This window comes from Pinus tabuliformis, chromosome 7 (genome assembly GCF_031772625.1).
Source record: "Pinus tabuliformis cultivar Carrire ecotype Pingquan chromosome 7, CPIR1, whole genome shotgun sequence".
NCBI lineage: Eukaryota > Viridiplantae > Streptophyta > Pinopsida > Pinales > Pinaceae > Pinus > Pinus tabuliformis.
Window position 1 is genome coordinate 831,476,561 of NC_142293.1, and position 26,073 is coordinate 831,502,633.

General features: G+C 37.7%; 1 protein-coding gene across 1 annotated transcript in view; it reads left to right on the forward strand.

Moving 5' to 3' along the window:
* LOC149250191 (uncharacterized) overlaps nucleotides 1-23,965 on the forward strand; it is a 371,096-nt gene extending 347,131 nt beyond the window's left edge. The window contains exons 17-19 of the mRNA XM_089453574.1: nucleotides 651-731; nucleotides 23,342-23,480; nucleotides 23,605-23,965. Of these exons, the coding sequence (XP_089309700.1) occupies nucleotides 651-731; nucleotides 23,342-23,480; nucleotides 23,605-23,696 (312 nt within the window). The 3' untranslated portion in view covers nucleotides 23,697-23,965. The remainder of the gene's footprint in view (nucleotides 1-650; nucleotides 732-23,341; nucleotides 23,481-23,604) is intronic.
* Nucleotides 23,966-26,073: the final 2,108 nt, after the last annotated feature.

Sequence of the window (26,073 nt, forward strand, 5' to 3'; positions counted from 1 at the left end):
TAGTTATCAGTTTGAAAATTGTTTTACTGTTATCTGCTTCTAGAAATCAATAGCTAACAAGTCTATTTTAAGCTTCCAAAGAAATGGAAAACCAAATTTTTAATGGCAGTCAAACCACCCCCCTTCGAATTCCCAATGAGCATCCATTCAACCAAGCCAACTTGCAGTAGGTAAGGCCATAATCACAACGATAGAAATAAAGCTTTGTAGTTAAAATCAAGCCTCCGTGTGAGGGGCTGCATCAATTAGATAATGAACATAATTTCTATCATAATTTATTGTTAATAAAACGATCTTAATTTAATAATAATAAAACATCTTAAGGATCAGCAGATGTGGTTGTTTTGTTCTTTACATTTCTCATTTGCATCACAAGCCTTAAAATACCATAGTTTTCTAGATTGTATCATGGAAGTTCAAGGAATAGTATTAAAGAACGTAAAGTGAATAATGTTTTCTCAATACATTAAGCAAGGGGAATTTGAATAACAGGAATAGTAGAGAGAGAGAGCCAAGTTTTTATTTCCTAATTTGAAGTTGAAAAGTTTGACACCATATATCACTTTCTTTTAGTATTTATGCATTTGGTATCTGATGTCTCTTTATCTATTTGAAATTACATTTCTGATGTGAAATGGAATGTTAAACAGCTAGGTGTTATCTTCTTGCCATCTCTTGTTTTAAAGCGGGGCATAAAATTTTCATGCACAGGCGATTATGGCCTTCAGCAGGTGTGCTCTAAAATCTCTTAGCAATTTAATTGACACTAGTAGTGATTCGCTGTCGATCTATTAAGTATTATTGCATGCCTTTTTTATTTTTTGTCTCTATATTTGTGTCTTTGCAATTTGTTGTCCAAACACTACTATGTTTAAGCCTTGACTTTCACCAGCTCAAACAAAATCCACCGATTGGTTGAATTTTTAATGTGGCTAGGAACAAAGCCCCTGCAGAAGTAGCTGCAAGCAATTATATAAGTGATGGTCATGTATATGATTTTGAGAATGAAGAATGCAATTTCAGTGATATATTTATGCAGCAAAGAATAGAGATGAATTTTTAGAAAAAATAAAACTGTCTTGGTTGCAATATTCCTTTTCAAAGCACTAGTGACATGGATAACCTTAGTCTAGTTTTGGTATACCTAGAGAATTTAGATAGAGACAGACATAATTTACCTGAACTGAGTTTTTAACATTGTGAATGGCAGCCTGCAACACTGTAATTAGTTTTACTTGTCCAAGTGACTAGCATGCCAGAGTTAGAAGTATTTGCTCAATGCTATGGGTTCAAGGCAAAGTACTATTAAAATTGGCCAGAGTTGTGCTTCTTTGTATATATGTATCATGTAATCAAATCTCTTGGTGTAATGTACCTGTTATCGCTTGCTACCTACACCTACCAATTAGTGAGAAAAGCCTTTAACCCCACAAGGTGTGGTTGGTGGCAAGAAATAAGAGAAGGAGCTGTTGCCTATTCCCAACTCTCTCTGTTTAAGCTATCCCCTAGGTTAGCTAAGGGGGGTGGTCCCTAAATGGAAAACTAAGTTGAAAGAGGTGAGGTTTCTAGGAGATGTTAGAGTGAAATGGATTACTTTTTGAGATTACAAGCAAAATCAACTTCAATAACCATCAACACATGAGATAATAATAAGCATATGTAAAACCAGTGTCTTCAAAATATTGCTCAAAATGAATAATACTTGCACAAAATGAAATAAGGTGCGTCAAATTGAAACACAAGTAATCTTGAAAATTAAACAAAAGATGTAAATCAATACAAGATATTAAGATGCTTTCTTGAGTTATGTGCCCATAATTATGACATTTGAAGCATTCAATGTCATCCATAGAAGATTCCATCTGGTATCTGCAATTGCAAGCTATATGTTCAAAGTTATGGAATTTGAAACATTCAATTTTTGGCCCATTTGGCATGTACTTTCTATTGACAAAATCATCATGGAACCTATCTCGTGATCATGCAAACTCGCTTATAGGGTTTTGCGGATGCCTCTAGTAATTGTACCTGTCAAAAACTTCACAATAAACCATTAAATAAACAAGCATACCTGGATGAGTTATCTTGTTTGGATTCATTCTTCTTCAGAGGTGGTGGTATTTGATAATTGTACCTATCAAAAACTTCACATTCCTAGCTTCACATTCCCTAGCCATATGTTCGTAGTTAGTACCTGAAAAACAATAACCATTAAATGAACAAGCGTACCTGGATGGTCTTTTGTTCTTCTTCGAAGGCGATGGTGTAGTCTTTCATTGTCCTTTGTCCTTGACTGATTCACCATCATTCTTTGAAGCTACAATATTCTCAGTCTTTTCCTCATCCTAATTTTGCAAAGATTTAGATCTTGTGCCTTCGTCACATGGAGCTTTACCTTCAACTAGGGAAATTCTTGATCTTTCAAGTCAATAACCTACAAATGTTCATTTTGCCAATCCTTGAACTTGTTGACTTCATTAAGGGTTGTGTCAAGTTCTTCTTGCTTTTGAGCAAGGTCTTCTTGAAACCGGCTTTTCAAGATTTGTCTTCTTCTTTCTACTTCTTCTATTTGTAGCTTTAGAAGAGTGACCTTTCTGCTTCTCTGTTGAGAACTTGTATTTGTTCCTTTTGCCTTCCATTTTCCTTCCTAAGCCTGTCTATTTCTGCAATAGTTATATCTAGTTCCTTTTGCTTTTGATCAACTTCAGATACATACCTTTTACCAAATTCCTTTAATTGACTTGCCAAATCTTTCTCTTTCTGCTCTGCTTCCTGCACTTGGAGTTTTAATAGAGCAACTTCTTCTTTGACTGTACGTTTCTCTGACTCTTCAACTTTTCCGGTGTCTTCTAACTCGATTTTAAGATCGGTGATAATTTCCTTGAATTCTTCATTCTTCTTATTAAGTCTTCCGACATGTCCTTTTGCTAGCTTCAATTCTTATTACAAAAAATTAGCCCTTTCCTTTTCACTCTTGAGTTCCTTTATAACTTTGACAACTTCATTTTGAAATTCGATTTCACTCATTTTTTCAACTTCTTCACTATCATCATTGTTTGATTCTTTGATATTGGGATCTGCATGATTATCAACATGTATATATTGACTTGCATGTTTCTTTAAGTAGAGATTATGGAGCCTTTCCTAAAGAATTTTAGTCGTCGAGCATTGACCAACTTTTGCTTTTACGGGATCTGGTAGAACATTAAAAATGACATTAATGGCTTTCATATTGTACATTTTAGCTTCGTCGGTAGATGTGTTTCCAAACACAACAAATTGCCATACATCATGAGCTTCTAGATGGAGTTTCATTCTAGATTCCCATATCCAATAACTATCTTCATCAAATTCAGGAGCAGTTGTACAATATTGATTTTCTTTAGATTTGAACACTGTTACAATATCTGAAACTTCCTTTGAGTTCTTGGCGGCTTTCTTCTTCAATTTTCCCATCTTTGTATTGTGAGATCTACCTTCCAGCTGTTAAGCTCCTACTGAAGGAACCTGCTCTAATACCAATTGTTGGAAATACTTGGGGGGTGAATCCACATTTCTTAGCAATTAGCACTTTATTAATCCTTTTCAGAGCATTAGTTAATCTTCAGCAATATTATTATAGTTTAGTGTCAGATAGAAAAACCAGTAAACAATACCATACAACAATGCAGAAAGATAAAACAATAGACACAAAAACCACTGAATGCTTCTTAGTAATTGTCTTCTCTTTGTTAAAAGAAAATTAATTACATCATTTTTTCAGCCACAACTGAAGGAGACACCAACCCCCTAATTTACAGGCTACAATCTGTAGGACGCTACTACACCCCAACCTGCTGCAACCAGAAGGATGCCCCAATGCCTCATAAGTCAGGGAACAACTTGAAAAGTGCCCCAAGACTCTATTTACCAGCTGTTGTCGGAAGGATGCTTCATCGCCCTGTAATTTATCAGCCCCAACTGAAAGGACGCCACAACGCCTTGTGCGGGCTGTGACTTGTCCTAGCACCATCCTGCCACCCTGAAATGTTCACAGGACACAACCTGAAGGTGACTCCAATCATCTACCTCGCACCACCCCGCCACCCTAAAGAGTTCTCAGGCCACAACCTGAAGGTATCTCCAATCACCCTAAAGAGCCGGCAAACGACGTTTCACAATTTTGAGATTGGATCCCTCTGTGCTCTTAATCAAATATAAGAGCGTTGTATAGAAGATAACGTTGTATTGCTCAAGCTGACACCTGATCACTACACATCACTGACCACTGCTCATCACTAACCATTGCACATCACAATCACTGCACATCATTTTCATTGCTTATCACCTCATATCACTAAGAATTGCACATCATTGTCACTGCACTGCACAACTCATGAATGAATAGGCATCAAGAGCTGATAAGCAGATTGCCACATCACTGAACCGTTACCTGTACGGGGCACCGAAGAATAATAATAGCTCAAACCAAGATGCCTCAAGTCATGCCTATGACCTGTAAATAAAGCTCTCAGACTTGGCCCAAAGAGGGCTACCAACATATGTCTCATCACTTCTATTGATGATCACAAGTCATACACTGCTATCCATTTTTTCTCGTCAATAAGTTGTACAAAAGGTCATTATGTGTGTGTCAAATCACTAGGTATGCCAAGTCACAAAAGGTATATAAATCTATGCAAATTCATGTATAGTCAAAGTCAAAGTGTCAACTCACTGTCATGTATCTATAAGTCAGATCTATGTGTCATGTCTAGGTGTCAAGTCAATGTCATGTCTGGCAGTCGAGTCGTGTCTAGGTATCAAGTTTATATATACACAAGGACTGTTGTCACATCACATGTGACTAACACCAAGATATATAGTCACATCACTTGTTAACACTGTATTTCAGGTTACTGTCAATTCATTAAATATATACTGATTGTCATAAGCATAGTTCCACTGCTTAAATGTTCCAAAACTGTTTACATCAATGATCCAAATACTGTAGCTAACGTGAGGTCACAGGTTATGTGCACATCTACACTCAAGGAACTACTTTACTTCACTGTTGCACTTGTCTTACAAGGTCACTATGTCAAGTCAACTATTGTCACAACTTTGTATACATCAAGTCACTATGTCAAGTCAATTTCAATATGTCAAGTTGTCATATACACAGTTAATGCACATGTTACTATCCCTGTCACTGTTAAATTATTAATATTGTCTCATAGTCTCATAATTGCACTACAACCCCGTGTCATGATAAATGTCAGATTTATTTCACATAACACTATTGTCTAATGAGTTCACTTGTCAAAGGTTACACTCATCAAGGACTAGTCTTATGAAAGGAGTGCTAATCGAATCTATTATGTCACTTTCACATCAAACATCAGTTCATTGTCAATTTACTACTAAGATCATCAATACTGCTGATACAAAGGTTATGTCACCAGTTTTCCTAGGACAGTCACAGATGTGAACAAGAGTTTAGTCATCAAGAGGTCATTACATCATTACAGTCTAACTATTTTGCAACATATTGACAAGGTCACATAGGGTATGTCACTCTTTCAAAGAACTCAATTCCATGTGTCAAAATGTCAAGTCATGTCAAGGTCTTTTACAATATATTTTCAATTCCACTAAAATTTGAAGTCAATGATTGTCTTGGTGCATTTTTTAAGATAGTCATTGATACATAATGAGATTACAGTGAGAATTGTTGTCATATATTGACAACCATAGGTGAACAAACTTCCCTTCACTGCCCTAACTAGACCAGAAACAAACCTAGACAGACCTACCAGACCTTTTTCTTCCTTTCACTGCCCTAACCAGACCTAGAAATGGTTCTAGAACATACCTAAAAGAAAACTGACCTAAAACAATTCAACAGACCTACTACACCAAGAAGAAAAAGGACCTTCATTGTTCCTACAACCAAACCAAACCTAAAATTCCGAGGCTGAGGTGTTGTACATAAAATACATGCTCAGAAAATTGACAAAAATTAGGAACAGACCTTACACATAAACCTTATGTATGCTCAGAAAATTATCAAAAATAGGAACAGACCTTACACATAAACCTTCGCTGCTTCTTGTAAATGACTCCAAGAGAACCGATCCTCAGCAAACCATGTAACAATAACAATAAAATTCGTTGTCCTTAGTTGTCTCAGAAAGGTCTGATCCTCATTTGCCTCAGAAGTATTTAAATAGACCACATATTTCACAAGAGAGTGTAAGTTATGTTGTTGAGATGTTTGTTGAAGAATCTAGGGCAGATTGAATTAATGAGATTCTTCTTATCATGATAACTATTTGAGAGACATTTAGTCTCTAGATTATTAGCAAAATCTCTTGCTTATTATCATTAGTGTGTGTATTTATTACTTCAACAAATAGCTATCAAAGCAAAGAGACAAGAGCACAAGATATGGCATTCTGCGAGGGCCAAAACCTCTCTCTCTTGGAGAGGAAAACCTGCACAAAATTCTTCTTATAGAGATTCTTATTGACAAACACCAAGACCACAACGATTGACTTCTTGAGCCACTCCAAGACCAAGACACCAATCCTCTTTACTGCGGAGATCATCACCATCGCTGCTGCTTCACCAAGGTCATCTTTGAGATCATCACCATCACTGCTGCTTCACTGTACATTTACCGAAATCATTATTGAGATCATCACTGCATATTTACTGGGATCATTTCTGCATTTTGTAATTATGTTTTTCATTGAGATCATGGCTTCATCAATATGCGTTGTGACATCTGATTATCCCAATTGCACCGAGATGTGTTCACTGAGATTTCGTTACGACTGTATTCAGTTATGATGAGACAGAGTATGTCTCTGTTCCTTTTTATCTGAAACTTATGATGAGACAGAGTATGTCTTTGTTTCTTCTTTATCTGAAACTTTGACTGATGATGCAGGAGCATTCAACCCAAGGAAAATCATTGTGTTTTAGTAAACATATGGGGTCATGTGTTTTAGGGAAATTGGTTTCCTAAGTGTTAAGTTAATGTAATATTTAAGCTTTTAAGTGAGTAGGATAGGAATTAATTAGATGTGTGAAGATGTTTGTAAATGCTCTCGAATAAAGGAGAACATGAGTGGTTAATAATGACAAAAGAGTTAGAAGTCAATTATAACTCTTAAAGGTAGTTTCATGATTCGAGGGACTAGAGAGAGTTCTTAGGGATTAAATGAAGTTAGAAGTGGACATAGAGGACATTTAGGAGTCAGTTCAGTAGATCTAGGATTTGAACCAGAATTAGTTCAACAGAACCTTTCTAGTATAAATGTAAGCCTACGGGCAGAGTGAAGAAGAGGGGGCCACTGATACTGAAGATCAGCCTATGAGAGACAGAGGGTCTCGATATGTAATCAATTGTTGATAATTATATATATAAAGGTTTATTCCATAGCTGTGTAAGTGTGTGGAACGTATATTGAATGATTAAATTATATGTGAATTCGTAGGTTCTGTAACAGGGGTTGCAGGCAGAATTCTGTAGAATACGTAGAGGAGAGAATGATTCAGAGGAATCATCATGGGTCTTTGAATCCAATTGGAAGATCAGAGTAAGCTCTAGAGAGGTAGCGAAGTGAGAATTCGCAGAGGAAGTTAAGCTCAAAGGAAGCAGAAGAGCGAAAAAACCGAAACCCTGAAGAAAAACCCAAAACCATAAGGAAAAACACTGAAGGACGAAATAAAGTCAAAGGAAAGGAATGAGCGGAGAAGTGAAGAGGTGATGCATATGAACCATTGGATCTCGAAGATCAATGGCGTAGGCGTCAAAGAACGAGGACCATTGATCTCATAGATCAACAGTCATCGCGTGATAGAAGAGCACGAGAAGTAACTAGTGAAAAGGCGGGTTTATAAGCGAAATGGTATTTTGGGCAGCGAAGAAACCATAAGTGGTATTGAGTGTTGAGCGCCCGATCCCATACATATCACAACACATAGCAGTAAAGTGGAAAGGGGAAACTGCTTTATCGGGTGGTTAAACCCCATGCTCGTTGCCTATTCGAAATAAATAACATCGTCGAATACGATGGAGGAAGATCTACAATGGAAGGTCATCGTTCTGTTCTGTTGATCGGGTGGAAGTCCTACCGTTGGATTGAGTCTAGATCGACGGTCATAATTTGATCGGGGATCGGTGAATGGAAAGCGACACGTGATAATGCAAAGAGGCGATGAGCGGACTCGACGGCAATTATGAACGTGGGTTTATAATGTTTGAAGTTTGGCCTATGTGTTTCGGTCGGGTTATTCATGTGTTTTCCGATAAAGCGAAGTTCCGGTTTAAAAAGGTAAGATTATGTATATTTCTATTAAAAAGGGGGTGTAATAGAAATAATGTGTGGAAAAGGTTTTTGGGTTAAGGTTTATACATAACCAAAGTTAACGAAGGGTTTGTGGTTAGGTCCGATATTAACATTAATGAAGGTTATGAGGGATTTCAAATTCCCGATAGGAAGAACTTAATGAAAGGCTTTAAGAAAGTCTTATGTGAAAGCTTAAGGGTTAATTGAGGTCCGATAAGTGAATATTACCTAAGGGTTAGATTATGTTGGTTAGTCTATGAATTATAACCATTGATGGTTGAAGATTTGACTCCTTGGTGGGTTAAATTCTTGGGACAAATGTGTTTATGCATTTTACATGCATACTGTGGGTGTAAGCGGGGGTAATCCTCGGCATCAACTGATATGTTATGTAGACTTTTTTTGTGTTGGCATTATGGCACTATGACACAGGTGTTGTCCTTGATGGCAACTCACTTTGGTGACAGATCTCAGTTCAGGCTTTCAGAATGAAGAAAAATATATATACGCAGGTTCACCTAGACGAAGACGCGTATACACGCGGGTTATACGTTACAAAAGCGCGTATGCGTATACACGCACTTTCACGCAAGGAAAAGCGCGTATATGTTGGAGAACTTACTTTTGGTCCATGGTATTTAGTCCTTGGTAATTGAACCTATGGTTTTGGGCCATGGTATCTCATCAGAAGTGTTGATCCCAAGTATTGGGTCCATGGTATTGTTTTGTTATGGTTTTGGACCGTGGTATTGTGAAAGGCCTAAGTCTATAAAAGAGGAAGGAGATCATTTGGCAAATCACCATCTGAATTATTGAATATCTGAAAAGTACTAGATCTGGAATACTTGTGATTGGGTGATGGTGCAGATCTGGATCTGAATGAAGAGAAACCTGAGCGCAAGGAGAAGCAAAAGTTCTATTGATGGGTCAAATTCTTTAAGCTTGAATAGTAGTATCTTTCTATGACTTTGATCTGTTATATGTGGCGCATGCTTGATCTATAAATCTGGTAATCTGGGTTAATTAAGGTTTGAATATTTGAAATTATCCTTTATAGATCTATACGCAGGTTCAGTAAAGCGAAGGCGCGTATACACGCTGGTTCTGTGAGTAAAAGCAGCGTATACGCGGGTTGGTCCAAACACAAAAGTGTATGCACGCAGGTTTTGGTTATTGAAGTAGCGTACATCTTTTGAGTTGTGTTCTAGCTGCTTTTGTTTATTGCTGCAGTGTTTTGGGTTCAGAATTGGGTGTGTGGTTACTGTTACTGTGCTCTGGGTACAACTATCAGAGAAGTGTCTACTTGATTCAGTTCTAATTGGTGAAAAGGAGATTGTCTGATTCTTGATGATTGATTGATGTTCATGGATCCAGTCTGAAAATTTATGAAACGTGGTCCCTGGAAGAAAGAGAAGGTTGTAGCCTTCTGTAGGCCAGCACCTACGTACTAGTATCTTGGCTAGTGCAAGAGCTAAGGGGGTTGTAGCTCCCTTCCAGGAGAAGCTAGAGAACGAGAGAGGGTTGCAACTCTCTGCAGGTTGCAGCCTGCGTACTGGTAAAGGACTGCACCAGTACAGAATCATTGTAAAAAGAAGTTTCTAATTAAAAGGAAGATAGAGACGAATTGGAGCAAGTGGTTTTCACCCACATTGGGTTTCCACCTTATATCTTGTGTTCTTGTGTGTGATTGTCTTCTGCTCTGTTTCACTGTTTCTGGTTACTGTTTATTTGATTCAGATACACAGATTATTAATCAACATATGTAAGATAAAGTAAATTATAAGTTTGCATGGTATACGCGGGTTTCCTTATACGTAGTTGCGTATATACGTGGTTTTAACTAACTGAAGTAGCGTATATGATCTAGATTTGAAAAAGGGAATAATTGACTTGATAATACTGATTCACCCCCCCTCTCAGTATTATTTCCAACAATTGGGATCAGAGCAGGTCCTTCCGAAGAAGCTTGATCGCTTGAAGGAAGGTCCATCATCATGAGCAATTACGAGAGAAAAGCATCTATCAGGACACCAATTTTTTATGGGACCAACTTCGTCTATTGGAAGGTAAGAGTTACAGCCTATCTTCAATCTCTTGGTACAAAAGTATGGGATATCATAGATACAGGGTATACTTTTCCATCCACAACTCCTACAGATTCGGCTGGTAAGAAGCAATATGAAACAAATGCAAAGGCTGTCAATACTCTATTAGGATGTCTATCTCAATCAAAATTCGTCAAGGTTATGCAGTATAAATCAACAAAAGAAATATGGGACAAGATTGTTCTGAGCTATGAAGGAGATGAACAGGTAAAACGAGCAAAACTTCAAACCCTCAAAATTCAGTATGAAAATCTCAGAATGCACAATGATGAAAGTGTGGCTAACTATTTCCTTCATGTAGATGAGATTGTTAATTGTATGAAAAACTTGGGTGAAGAAATAAAAGAGGCTGTTATAGTTGAAAAGGTTCTAAGATCTTTGTCCTCTAAGTTTGAATCTAAAGTTTCTACAATAGAAGAAAAGGAGAATCTACGGAACCTTACCATGTCACAGCTGCACGGAATTCTGACTACTTACGAAATGAGGAAAGGAGGACCATCAGACAGGAGAGAAGCTGCTTTCAAGGCTTCAGGCAAAGGAGATTACTATGAGTCAGAAGAAGAGGAAGAATCAAATTTTTTCAAGAACCTTCAACAAGGTGCTGGAAGATTCAGAGGTAAGTTACCTTTCAAATGCTTTGCTTGTGGAAGAGTCGGTCACTATGCTGCCAAATGTCCTCATAAAGATAAGCTTGACAAGGGTAAGGAACCTGTTAGATGGAACAAGAAACAGAATGTAAATAAGAAAAGCTATTACACTCATGAAGATAGTGATGGACTTTCAAATAGTGATGAAGATGAACAAGGTTGTAATTATAAACTTTTAATGGCTTTTGAAGATGATGATTTTGTGGATGCTATAGATGAAGAAGGTCTTTATGAAGAGATTTCTAGACTCAAAATTTGTTTAGAAGAGAAGAATGTGATCATAGATACTCTTCAATTCCAACTTGCTGAAAAGGGAAAACATCATGAAAAGTTAGAATGTGAAATAGTGGGACTTAGAAAAGAGATGGAGAAAACAAAAGCTCTTAATCTTAGATTTGTTAAAGGATCTGACACTTTAGATGAGATTATCAAAGTGCAGTGTTCTCCACTAATCAAGACAGGTCTGGGATATAATAAAGAAACAACTCAAGCATAGAAACCATCTACCTCCAAAAGTTATCTTGATGCAGCAAGGAGAAGTGAACAAAGACCCAATGGAAATCACCAGGTAAATCAGGGACAATCTACCTCAAGAATGAACAAAAACTACCAGGTAAATCGGGGCCAATCTAATTTAAGGACAAATAGAAGCTACAACCAGCCACAGGTAAAACCTTCTCAATTTGCCTCAAGAATGGATGTCAATAGAAACTACAATCATTTGGCTGGTAGATTTGATAATCATAGGAGCAAGCCTCAAGTGCCAAAACATGGAGAATGAAGGAACCACAACCAGAGAGATGTGGTATAGCTTTATATGCGGAAGGGCAGGAAAATCAATGGTACATCGACAGTGGATGTTCAAAACATATGACGGGTGATAAAGAAAAACTTCAATCATATTGTGCCTTAGAGAAGGAGAAGAAGGTATCATTTGGAAATGACACCCCTGCGTTCATAAAAGGTAAAGGTTTTGTTCAGTTGAAAGAAAGGGTCAAAGCTGGAAATGTCATGTATGTTGATGGCTTAAAGCATAATCTATTAAGTGTCAGTCAAATGTGTGATCAAGGAACTGAGGTAATATTTCGATCAAATGGATGTAGTGTTCGTGACCTTGATACAGGAAAAACAGTGATCAAAGGCGTAAGAACTCCAAATAATTTATACATATTCAAAGAAGGACAACATCAATGCTATCTAAGCAAGAATGATGAACACTGGCTATGGCACAGAAGATTGGGGCATCTTAGCTTCTCACAGATAAGGAAAGCATGCAAATACCAGGCAGTTTGTGGTCTTCCAAACATCAAAATTCCAGACAATACAATATGCAAATCATGTTAGTTTGGTAAGCAAACCAGAACTAACTTCCCTGAGAAGGAAGGATCAGCCAGCAGGCCGCTTGAACTTGTCCATACTGATGTATGTGGTCCATCTAGGAAAAGGTCACCCCGAGGAGAAGAATACTTTATATTATTCATTGATGATTTTTCCAGGATGTGTTGGATAGGACTTATGAAGCACAAAGACGAAGCCTTTGAAAAATTCAAATCATTCAAAGCCTTGGTAGAGAACGAATCAGATCACAGAATCAAATGTCTCAAGTCTGATCGAGGAGGAGAATTTACCTCGAATGAATTTTTCGATTTTTGTGAAGAACATGGAATAAGAAGGGAATTTTCTACAGCTAGGACTCCTCAGCAAAATGGAGTAGTGGAAAGGATGAACAGAACGGTTCAACAAATGGCTCGTGCTATGCTTGATGAGTCTGGAACTCCCGCAACCTTCTGGGGTGAAGCCGCATTTGCTGCAGTTGTTATTCTCAACAAGACAAATGTTCGGGTGAACAGCACTCAAACTCCTCATGAGCTCTGGTATGGTGAGACTCCTTCGGTAAAATATTTCAAAATTTTTGGAAGCAAATGCTATATCAAAAATACTGATGAAAATCTTGGCAAGTTTGAACCTAGAGCAGATGAAGGCATTCTCCTTGGTTACTCTCCTCACAGCAAAGCTTACAAGTGTTACAATAAAAGGCTTGGAAAAATTGTTGAAAGTATTGATGTAGTAATTGACGAAGAAGAAAACACTCCTAGGCAGGTAAGATCTGAAGATTTCGAAGATGATGAGGACTATCCTTCAACATCAAATCGGACTTATGATGAAGAAGAAGCTCAAGAGGCACCAGAAGAACAGATAAGGATAGAAGATAAGACTACATCCAGGTACGTTCAGAAGAATCATCCAGAATCTCAAATTTTGGGGCAGAAAGAGGCAGGTATACAAACAATAAGAACAATTGCAGAAGCCTCAAGCTATTTGGCATTGCTCTCCTCCACTGAACCACAAAATGTAAAAGAGGCATGCAAAGATGAATGTTGGGTCAAGGCAATGGATGAAGAACTTGAACAGATCGAAAAGAATAACACTTGGGATTTGGTTCCTAGACCAAAAGATAAGAATGTCATAGGGACAAAATGGATCTTTAAAAACAAGTTGAATGAAAATGGAGAAGTTATTAGAAACAAGGCCAGACTTGTTTGTAACGGGTATGCTCAACAAGAAGGAATAGAATTTGAAGAAATTTTTGCTCCCATTGCTAGACTTGAGGCCATCCGAATGTTCCTTGCTCTCTCAAGCTTTCAGAAGTTCAAAGTATTTCAAATGGACGTGAAATCAGCTTTTCTGAATGGAGACTTAGAAGAAGAAGTGTATATTGAGCAACCAGATGGATTCATCCTTGGAAATGATCCAAAACTTGTATGCAGAGTTAAGAAGGCCCTCTATGGTCTTAAACAAGCTCCAAGGGCTTGGTATTATCGTTTGAATAAATATCTTCATCAACAAGGTTTCTCAAAAGGATCAGCAGATAGCAATCTTTATATAAAAATTGAAAATAACAAATTGCTAATACTTGTTGTATATGTTGATGATATCATCTTTGGCAACAATGAAGAAGCTATGAGTCAAAACTTTACCTTAGTGATGCAAAAAGAATTTGAAATGTCCTTGCTTGGAGAACTGACATATTTTTTTGGATTACAAATCCAACAAAATAAAGGCGGTATCTTTTTATCACAAACCAAGTACCTCAAGCAAATTTTGAAGAAGTATGGTATGGAAGATTCGAAACTAGTATGTACCCCTATGGTTACAGGATGCAGCCTCAGTGCAAATGATGAATCAACAGCAGTGCATCAACCAACTTATAGATCCATGATTGGAAGTCTTCTCTATTTGACAAGTACCCAACCAGACATCATGCATGCAGTGGGAATGGTTGGAAGATTTCAGGCAAATCCTAAGGAAACCCATCTTCAGGCAATAAAGAGAGTTTTCAAGTATCTTCAAGGGACTCAAAACTATGCCCTGTGGTATCCAGGAGATACAGATCTCACTCTTCATGCTTATACAGATGCAGATTGGGCTAGAAGTGTGGATGATAGAAAAAGCACAAGTGGTGGTGCATTCTTTATGGGTTCCAGATTAGTATCTTGGTTCAGCAAGAAACAGAGTTCGATTGCCTTATCTACAGCTGAAGCAGAATATGTGGCTGTTGCATCATGTTGCACACAACTCCTTTGGATAATGCAAACTTTGCATGATTTTCAAATCACTTGTACTCCTCCTATCTCCATCTTATGTGATAATACAAGTGCTATCAGTATCTCAAAGAATCCTGTCATGCATTCAAAGACTAAGCAAATACCGATCAAGTATCTTTTTCTCCGGGAACAAGTGTTGGAACAAAAGGTCAAATTGGAGTATGTTCCCTCTAAGGAACAAGTTGCTGATATTCTCACCAAACCACTGCCTAGGGAAACTTTTGAATACCTTAGACAGAAGCTGGGAGTAGTTGATGCATCATCTTGCTGTTGAAACTTCTCTGTTTCAGAGAAAAATAGGTGTACGCGAGTTGCCTAAGGAGTATCTGCGTACATACGCCGGTTTATGCAGAGAAAGTCGCGTATATGGTAGTTTGAAAGAAATCATTGGGAACAAACTCTGGTTGAAGAAAGTCTGATATGAGTCTGTCAGAGACCATCAGGCACAGGTTCACGGGGAGCAGATAAGCTTCTGATAATGCATTGTTGGCATTACATTAGAAGCTCTTGGTTCAGGTTCACAGCTGTTGATCTCAGGTGGTACAAATGCAGAGGGAGAACAAAAGGAAAACATGGTTGCTGATCTGAATAGTGATTGACAGATGCTGCTGATATCAGATTTGGTGACTTTCATAAGTCTTGCTCTAAATATTTCGTCTCTATGTCATGTATGGTGTCAAGGTCATGTAACGGCCTATTTTGGTTTCCCCTCTATGCCTGGGATGAATGATGTAATGTACTTGGTAGTCATATGTAAATTTTTGATGTATCCCCACTTGGTTGGGTGATGGATGAATGTATAAAGTCTTTTGGTGATAGGAAGGTCTTTTATGATGTATAAGTCATGGTTCTTCTTGAAGAACATCTTTTTGCAAATCTTGCCTACAGTTAGGGGGAGCATGGTCAGCACAGCAGAGCAGAGATTTCAGCATGTACTCAGGGGGAGCACAACCCTTTTCCCTTGATGACAAAGGGGGAGAATGACTTTGAGGATCTTGGGGTTGCCATCAAGTCCAAAGGGGGAGATTGTTGGCATTATGGTACTATGACACAGGTGTTGTCCTTGATGGCAACTCACTTTGGTGACAGATCTTAGTTCAGGCTTTCAGAATGAAGAAAAATATATATACGCGGGTTCACCTAGACGAAGACACGTATACACGCGGGTTATACGTTACAAAAGCACGTATGCGTATACACGCATTTTCACGCAAGGAAAAGCACGTATATGTTGGAGAACTTACTTTTGGTCCATGGTATTTAGTCCTTGGTAATTGAACCTATGGTTTTGGGCCATGGTATCTCGTCAAAAGTGTTGATCCCAAGTATTGGGTCCATGATATTGTTTTGTTATGGTTTTGGACCGTGGTATTGTGAAAGGCCTAAGTCTATAAAAGAGGAAGGAGATCATTTGGCACATCACCATCTGAATAATTGAATATCTGAAAAGTACTAGATCTAGAATACTTGTGATTGGTTGATGGTGCAGATCTGGATCTGAATGAAGAGAAACCTGAACGCAAGGAGAAGCAAAAGTTTTATTGATGGGTCAAATTCTTTAAGCTTGAATAGTAGTATCTTTCTATGACTTTGATCTGTTGTATGTGGCGCTTGCTTGATCTATAAATCTGGTAATCTGGGTTAATTAAGGTCTGAATATTTGAAATTATCCTTTATAGATCTATACACAGGTTCAGTAAAGTGAAGGAGCGTATACACGCTGGTTCTGTGAGTAAAAACAACGTATACGCAGGTTGGTTCAAACACAAAAGCGTATGCACGCAGGTTTTTGGTTATTGAAGTAGCGTACATCTTTTGAGTTGTGTTCTAGCTACTTCTGTTTATTGCTGCAGTGTTCTGGGTTCAGAATTGGGTGTGTGGTTACTGTTACTGTGCTCTGGGTACAGCTATCAGAGAAGTGTCTGCTTGATTCAGTTCTAATTGGTGAAAAGGAGATTGTCTGATTCTTGATGATTGATTGATGTTCATGGATCCAGTCTAAAAATTTATGAAACGTGGTCCCTGGAAGAAAGAGAAGGTTGTAGCCTTCTGTAGGCCAGCACCTACGTACTAGTATCTTGGCTAGTGCAAGAGCTAAGGGGGTTGTAGTTCCCTTCCAGGAGAAGCTGTAGAACGAGAGAGAGTTGTAGCTCTCTGCAGGTTGCAGCCTACGTACTGGTAAAGGACTGCACCAGTACAAAATCATTGTAAAAAGAAGTTTCTAATTAAAAGGAAGATAGAGACGAATTGCAGCAGGTGGTTTTCACCCACATTGGGTTTCCACCTTATATCTTGTGTTCTTGTGTGTGATTGTCTTCTGCTCTGTTTCACTGTTTTTGGTTACTGTTTATTTGATTCAGATACACAGATTAATAATCAACATCTATAAGATAAAGTAAATTGTAAGTTTGCATGGTATACGCGGGTTTCCTTATATGTAGTTGTGTATATACGCGGTTTTAACTAACTGAAGTAGCATATATGATCTGGATTTGAAAAAGGGAATAATTGACTTGATAATACTGATTCACCCCCCCTCTCAGTATTAGTTCCAACACTTTGTTTACACAAATGCTACAAATATATCTTTCTATCACAGGTCTGCCAAGACTATTACTGAGATAGAGATACTGAGATAGTGTATCTCTCCACCTTTGAGAATGCCGAGAACACTTGACTCTTCATCCACGAGTATGTCGAGAACACTTGTCACAGTGACTGTGTTGAATATGAGATAGTCATTATGTTGCCGAGACAGTGTTTGCGTGAAGACTGTATCAAGACGCTGAGACAGAGATTTATTTCACCGAGGCAGAGCACCGAGATCATAGTTTGTTATAACCATCGAAGATTACATAATATTTCTTCCATCGAAGCACAGAACCGTTGTCTTCATGCGAGATACCTGTATCACTATATCATGCGAAGTTTCAGAATGATCTGAATTATATCCTCCCGTGATTACTCCAGTTGTGTATATATAGGCGTTGGTCCATGTATGCAAGCCGACGTGAACTTAGTGAACCATTGCGTCATTTTATTGAGCCGACATGTCATCTCTATATATTATGAAGTCGACTTGACTGTCTCTTCATCGTTTTGCTAGCAATCTTCTTCTTTGGACGATGGTGCTTGTCTTGGAGGGTTGCTTGACACTAGGTTGACCCATGTACATTACATAAATACTCAAGAAGAGATCTTTAACACGATTTTGACTCTTTGACTTTCCTAGACCTTTGGAATGAGCAAAAAACTCATTCATATAATTTACAAAAATAATATTTTTTTTCTTGACAAGCACAAAGATCAAAATTACATTGACAAACACTGAACCTAGTTACACTTTTCTTTAACAATGTTGTGTTTGAAAGTTTTTCTTTTATAGTTTTGGTTAGTCTCATTAGGGGCTCCTAAAACTAGTCGTTGGAGGAGCTTGAAATCTTTTGATTGTTTATTATTCAAAATAATCATAATTAATTAATTTATCATGGGCCTTAATTAGAATGAACATTGTCATTTTAGTGAGGAGTTTTAGGCTTTAGGACAAGTTAGTTTAGAAATTATTTCTATAAATTGATAAGGGCGTGAACGTTGTAGGTGGTCTTTAAAGTTTAAGGTCTTTACGTTTGAATGACTTACTTAACGCAGTTGAATCCCAAAAAATGATATCTAATATAATGCACTGCGTAAATCCCCCATACTTAAATTCAAAAAGAGTCAAGGGATCTCTACTTGAATGGTTCATGAGGCACAATACTTGCTAAGGTTTTGCAAATGGGGTAGCAAGCTAAGTGGGCTTGATTGTGGGGAAAAACTCCACAGTTAAGCGCGCTTGAGCCAGAGGAGTTCTGGGATGGGTGACTTCCTGGGAAGTCCTGGTTACCGGGTGCAAGCCCCGGAAGTGATGATTGATGCTATGTGATTCGTTCTCCACATTTCACTAGTTTCAATCCCACTTCTTCACCCCTGTGAGCATCACCCGATGCAATGAGTGCTAAGTGAACTATTCAAAAATCATGAGAAATTAGTCAGTTACGACTACCTCTCATGGAAATGGTCATACGTTTGAATGACTTACTTAACGCAGTTGAATCCCAAAAAAATGATATCTAATATAATGCACTGCGTAAATCCCCCATACTTAAATTCAAAAAGAGTCAAGGGATCTCTACTTGAATGGTTCATGAGGCACAATACTTGCTAAGGTTTTGCAAATGGGGTAGCAAGCTAAGTGGGCTTGATTGTGGAAAAAACTCCACAGTTAAGCGCGCTTGAGCCAGAGGAGTTCTGGGATGGGTGACCTCCTGGGAAGTCTTGGTTATCGGGTGCAAGCCCCGGAAGTGATGATTGATGCTATGTGATTCGTTCTCCACATTTCACTAGTTTCAATCCCACTTCTTCACCCCTGTGAGCATCACCCGATGCAATGAGTGCTAAGTGAACTATTCAAAAATCATGAGAAATTAGTCAGTTACGACTACCTCTCATGGAAATGGTCATACGTTTGAATGACTTACTTAACGCAGTTGAATCCCAAAAAATGATATCTAATATAATGCACTGCGTAAATCCCCCATACTTAAATTCAAAAAGAGTCAAGGGATCTCTACTTGAATGGTTCATGAGGCACAATACTTGCTAAGGTTTTGCAAATGGGGTAGCAAGCTAAGTGGGCTTGATTGTGGGGAAAAACTCCACAGTTAAGCGCGCTGGAGCTAGAGGAGTTCTGGGATGGGTGACCTCCTGGGAAGTCCTGGTTACCGGGTGCAAGCCCCGGAAGTGATGATTGATGCTATGTGATTTGTTCTCCACATTTCACTAGTTTCAATCCCACTTCTTCACCCCTGTGAGCATCACCCGATGCAATGAGTGCTAAGTGAACTATTCAAAAATCATGAGAAATTAGTCAGTTACGACTACCTCTCATGGAAATGGTCATGCGTTTGAATGACTTACTTAACGCAGTTGAATCCCAAAAAATGATATCTAATATAATGCACTGCGTAAATCCCCCATACTTAAATTCAAAAAGAGTCAAGGGATCTCTACTTGAATGGTTCATGAGGCACAATACTTGCTAAGGTTTTGCAAATGGGGTAGCAAGCTAAGTGGGCTTGATTGTGGGGAAAAACTCCACAGTTAAGCGCGCTTGAGCCAGAGGAGTTCTGGGATGGGTGACCTCCTGGGAAGTCCTGGTTACCGGGTGCAAGCCCCGGAAGTGATGATTGATGCTATGTGATTCGTTTTCCACATTTCACTAGTTTCAATCCCACTTCTTCACCCCTGTGAGCATCACCCGATGCAATGAGTGCTAAGTGAACTATTCAAAAATCATGAGAAATTAGTCAGTTATGACTACCTCTCATGGAAATGGTCATACGTTTGAATGACTTACTTAACGCAGTTGAATCCCAAAAAATGATATCTAATATAATGCACTGCGTAAATCCCCCATACTTAAATTCAAAAAGAGTCAAGGGATCTCTACTTGAATGGTTCATGAGGCACAATACTTGCTAAGATTTTGCAAATGGGGTAGCAAGCTAAGTGGGCTTGATTGTGGGGAAAAACTCCACAGTTAAGCGCGCTTGAGCCAGAGGAGTTCTGGGATGGGTGACCTCCTGGGAAGTCCTGGTTACCGGGTGCAAGCCCCGGAAGTGATGATTGATGCTATGTGATTCGTTCTCCACATTTCACTAGTTTCAATCCCACTTCTTCACCCCTGTGAGCATCACCCGATGCAATGAGTGCTAAGTGAACTATTCAAAAATCATGAGAAATTAGTCAGTTACGACTACCTCTCATGGAAATGGTCATACGTTTGAATGACTTACTTAACGCAGTTGAATCCCAAAAAATGATATCTAATATAATGCACTGCGTAAATCCCCCATACTTAAATTCAAAAAGAGTCAAGGGATCTCTACTTGAATGGTTCATGAGGCACAATACTTGCTAAGGTTTTGCAAATGGGGTAGCAAGCTAAGTGGGCTTGATTGTGGGGAAAAACTCCACAGTTAAGCGCGCTTGAGCCAGAGGAGTTCTGGGATGGGTGACCTCCTGGGAAGTCCTGGTTACCGGGTGCAAGCCCCGGAAGTGATGATTGATGCTATGTGATTCGTTCTCCACATTTCACTAGTTTCAATCCCACTTCTTCACCCCTGTGAGCATCACCCGATGCAATGAGTGCTAAGTGAACTATTCAAAAATCATGAGAAATTAGTCAGTTACGACTACCTCTCATGGAAATGGTCATACGTTTGAATGACTTACTTAACGCAGTTGAATCCCAAAAAATGATGTCTTTAAAGTTATTAATTGTTTTGACTTATTAATTAGCATTATTAATATGCCAACTTAGGCCCTAAGCAAAGCCCACTTACCCTTTATAATGAGGAATTAGGCTTAGGTAAGGGTTTCTTTTACGCAAATTTGTTGGATGCCCTTCCTAGAATGATTTTACCATGAAACATGACCAAGGAACCCATAAAACGTTGTAGGTGGTCTTTAGGGTCTTTAAAGTTATCAATTGTTTTGATTTATTAGCATTATTAATTTGTCAACTTAGGCCCTAAGCAAAGCCCACGCACCCTTTATAATGAGGAATTAGGTTTCGGTAAGGGTTTTTTTTATGCTAATTTGTTGGATGCCCTTCCTAGAATGATTTTACCATGAAACATGACCAAGGAACCCATAAACCTAATTTTGGATGCCCACAACCAATGAAAATAAGCCAAGCCGCAGTCCTATGGGGTTTGAGCCCACTAACTGGGGTTATCATTTTTAACTATGAATATATCTCAAACTAGGAAGACCCTCAGGGCATGATACATGCCAACAGAAACATCTTTCCGAGGAGAATCCAATGATGTGGATCAACAACCCAAACTTAATGATTTGCTAATTCAAAAACCCTCAGAAAGGTCGGGGTATTTCCTCAATCCAGGGAACCCAAACCCTAGGACCTGGGTTTTCAACCATACAACAGTCCTGCCAACTTGATATAATCTGACAATTACTAAGAGAAGTGTTCATTAATAATTTGACATCAATGTCTGGTATTGTAGTCAAAGTGAAACCCAGTGAAACCTCAAGGTTGACATCAATGACAAGACCATCCAACAAAGTGTAACATTTTTCCAATTCATCTGCGAAAATAACTTTTGCCATTATGATTGGTTGTTTTTCACACTTGGTAAGCACCCACTCTCTATGATGGTCGTTATATCTTTCCAATTAGAATCAATCTGGAGAGAGTGACTTAAGAAATTTTAAACGGTCCATGCTTACCCCTTCGAAAGGTGATATTCTTAGTAAACTCGACAAATTTTGACAGCTATGCATGTTGGTCTATTTCATCATTTGCAGAATTCCAAGGTTGACCTGGCGGGTTGCTTACCTTCTATGCAAATAAGAACCAATTCTATCTCATGTGAGTAACTACCATGAAATGTTCAACAATAGACTGCATCTCCAAGAAAAGTATATTTTGTGGCTTCTGATATAGTCCGGATAATCCATAGCAAACAAGAATAAAACCTGAGCCTCAGCCTTTTTGTTTTTTTGAGCTAGCAGAACCAGAATATGATACCATCTTGGTTTCGCCAAAATTGGTAAAATATCACACGCCTGCTACAAACAAAATATAGGATATTCTGAACAATGTTGGTGTCAGGTTGAATCCCAAAACTCAAACAGAGAGACAGTTGTCAAGACGTTTTTACAGCTGGGGATTTCTTGAGTAGGCTGTTTCTATTTGCGTTATTAATGTTGAGCTCCTTGGTGTTTTAGACGTCTATTTATCTTGAAATGTGTAGACATTGTAAAAGAAATTCAAGAACAAGTTTTCATTGTAAAAATAATGACTATTACATGCATTTAATGCTCAGCGTCTACTTTCAGTATTTAATATAGCTGTTAATCCTGAACATAATAAGAAGTGATACTGTTTTATTAACTTATAACTGTTTCTACGATACTCTTCCTAGACACAACATGAATATTTGTAATCACACATTGCATCCGATCGTATATCTAATTTCATCCGGGGAAAATTTTATGGATGAAAATTTGTTTAAAAGTTTAGAACCCTGGGAGAATCTTACTGGTCCCTAAAAATGTTTGGTAATACTTTTGTAAAAAAAAATCAATTTTTTAATGATTTTATATAATTTCTATAAAATTTTGGCGATCTTTAATGGAAAATAATTTGATACTTTAAAATTTGGGTAAATTATTTTAAAAAAAATAGACATTAGAAAAATTAGTCCACCTGCTAATATTAACCACTAAAATCATATCATCCATCCACAAGTGAGGGGATGTTATTTGGTGGTTTATATTAATTTGCATGATTCTCTAATCTTCAGATATGTAGATTGGATAATATGACAAGCCTGTCGTATAAAGTCCACTTGTTTGATCCATAACTATAGATGGAACGTTTATAATCTTAATTGTACTTGTCATGTTTGTTTAATTTTAATCTGATAATTTGCAGGGAAAAAATCTTCAGATATGTAGATTGGATTATATAACAAGCCTGTCGTATAAAGTCCACTTTTTTGATCCATAACTATAGATTGAACGTTTATAATCTTAATTGTACTGTCATGTTTGTTTAATTTTAATCTGATAATTATCAGGGAAATGTTCCGGGAAACCAGCATTCACACTTAGTGACTCTTTGTTGGCAAGGAGAAAAAGGCAGAGAATCAACCTCAACTGAAATTGTCACGCTACCTGTGCCTTACAAATTACCTCCACCTCCGTATAGATCTGAAGGTTTGTTGTCTTCGTCATTATTTATCAAATATTATCATAATTTAGTAATTTAAATATAGTGAAAGAATAGGTTAAACATTAGGAGATCTTCGTTCTGGAAAATAATGTTGCGTTCTCCTTGCAGACGTACCATGGTCCTGGGATAGGCAATATCGCAAACCTGATGTGTATGGGGAGGCTTGGCCACGTTCCGTCAAATTGTATACAAATCAATAATAATAAAGAACTGGGAAATGAGATTAAACTACGTTTCGTAGCATGCTTTGCTGGTTTTTCTAATATTAACCAGTCGTCATGCTTAGCAATGCTGATGACGGGGAAAAATTATCCTTGCGTCTTTTTAAAATTCTTTTGGTATGTGCCCTGTTCTTCCACTTTTGGTCCGAGCCTTTGCACAGCTGCATGAATCTGAATTTCCTTACAGCTGCCCTCTTTCAACACCAGTTGAGCATAAATTGTTTGTAGATTTTAGAATATTTTGGGCAGACACAAAAAAGTCAATTAGTACTGTTTGACTTCACTCTTATTAGAGATAGATCTATGGTAAATTTAATGTTGCAACGCTAATGTCTGAAGATTGGTTCTAATGGTAGATGACTATGCCATTGTGGGCAGTCATATTGGGAATAGCCCTGGATCCTGGGACCACTTCAAGCCTATAAATTTCTATGTGGGAAATATGTTCACATTTCACAGCGTACAGTTTATTGACAATCAAGTGTTTTTTTTTAGTATGAAAAAAGCTGTATATTAGATAATAAAAAACTGATGGATCATATACATCAATTGTCTTCCAGAATGCACACTGTAGCATTCCAGATTACCAAATAGCTTGAAACAGTCAATCCCCTCTAAACTGCCAAAAACCCAGATATAATCCTGTTGCTTAAGAAAAGAAGCTTAAGCAAAAAGATCATCCTAAAAATTTATGTTCCTTCTAAATCATCATCAGAACTATCAAAAAAACAGAAAAATATAGCGTCCATATACACAGTTCCAATTATCTACACATGCAAGTATGGAATTAGCAGTTTTATCAAAAAGCAAAATAGATCGAGAATTGCTGACGTGAAAACATATCCGGGGAATGAAAAAACCAGTGTGGTTGTTGCGCCTCCATGTAAATGACCATCTGAACTTTACCCGTTTCCCCAGAAGGCCCTTCTTTGAGAGCAAATCTGCTGTCTGATTATATTCTCTTCCTAATTAATAGGACATCCTATCTTTTGTCCAGAGGCAGTCAATTCTCCTTAACCAGCCCAAAAGGGAGGGCTGATTTATGTTGGCATTTCTCTTAACATGATCCGCAATAATCTTGGAGTCGCCATATATATGGATCTCTGGGATATTTAAAAAACTTATAAGCCAAATGATACCCCAAAGCACCATTGCCTCAGCCTTGTTGTTGGTACCTGTCCCTGCATTCCAGTATGCCCTGTACTGCAAATCTGGTGACATAACCAGCCATATGCCACATCCACAAATTTGGTTTTGTGAAGCCCCATCGAAGAAGGCAGTCGGATATGCCACTCTTTTTTTGCTTCTGTGTTTGGAGTCTCTTTCACTGGATAAAGTGCCATTAATGAAATGATCTTTTCATATGTAACTCCAAAATCTTCAAAACAGTTCTCAAAGATATGTTTGTTCCTCCATTTCCATATAGTCTAGAATACAAATAGAGGAATGTTCCTCCATGCCAATTTTTGCTTGAGCCACCATCTCAAACAATCAAGTTTGTGCATCTGATTGTTTAAATGACAGGCTAGTTGGAGTTCAATTCCTCTAATGTTCATGATGAATTCTTCACAAAGATGAGTGAATTAGAACATCTTCACTGCAACACAATCTTATTAGCCTTAGTAGTTAAGGTTTCGTGTATTACCGTCATGTTAGTGCATGGGACTGTATATGTTGTTATTGTAACGGGTAGTGTGATGAAGTGATTAATCCTGTGTGCACTTTCTTTGTTTCGTAACAACATTTTTCAGATAGCTTGTTATCGTTGGTGCTGCATTTTATGAAATTCAAGTTTTCCATTGTGCGCTTCTTTTCTTCAATTTTTTTTTCTTTTTAATGAAGAACCATTCTCTGGTTGGACTTGGTTTTTAAGAGAGCGTGAGGGGTGGCGTCACTTAATGTATTATAAAGGTTATTGAAATTAAAAGGACCTTTTAGTTTACTTTTAAAGATGTGGAAAAACAGTAAAGTTAAAAAGCCTATATTTATCACTAATTTTATATATTTAACCAGTTGTATATATTGAATTATGAAAATTCAAGTGGTTGTTAATATTCTTTCCCTCTGATTTTGAGAATGACCCAAATTAATAAACATCGGTATAGTAATTTTAAGAGAACTATGTAATTAGCATTATAGTTTACAGTATTGTTTAACCATTAATTAGCAGTATGGTTTATAGTATTGTTTAATCATTAATGTGTAGTTTAATATGTTTAGTGATGTTAAGTTCCATCTTTTTAATTAGGTAGGTTGAATTATAAAAATAATTATATATTAAAATAAGTTGAAAAAAAGTGTGATCATGTTATAATAAATTGAGGCATCGCTTTATTTCTCAAATGATATATAATAA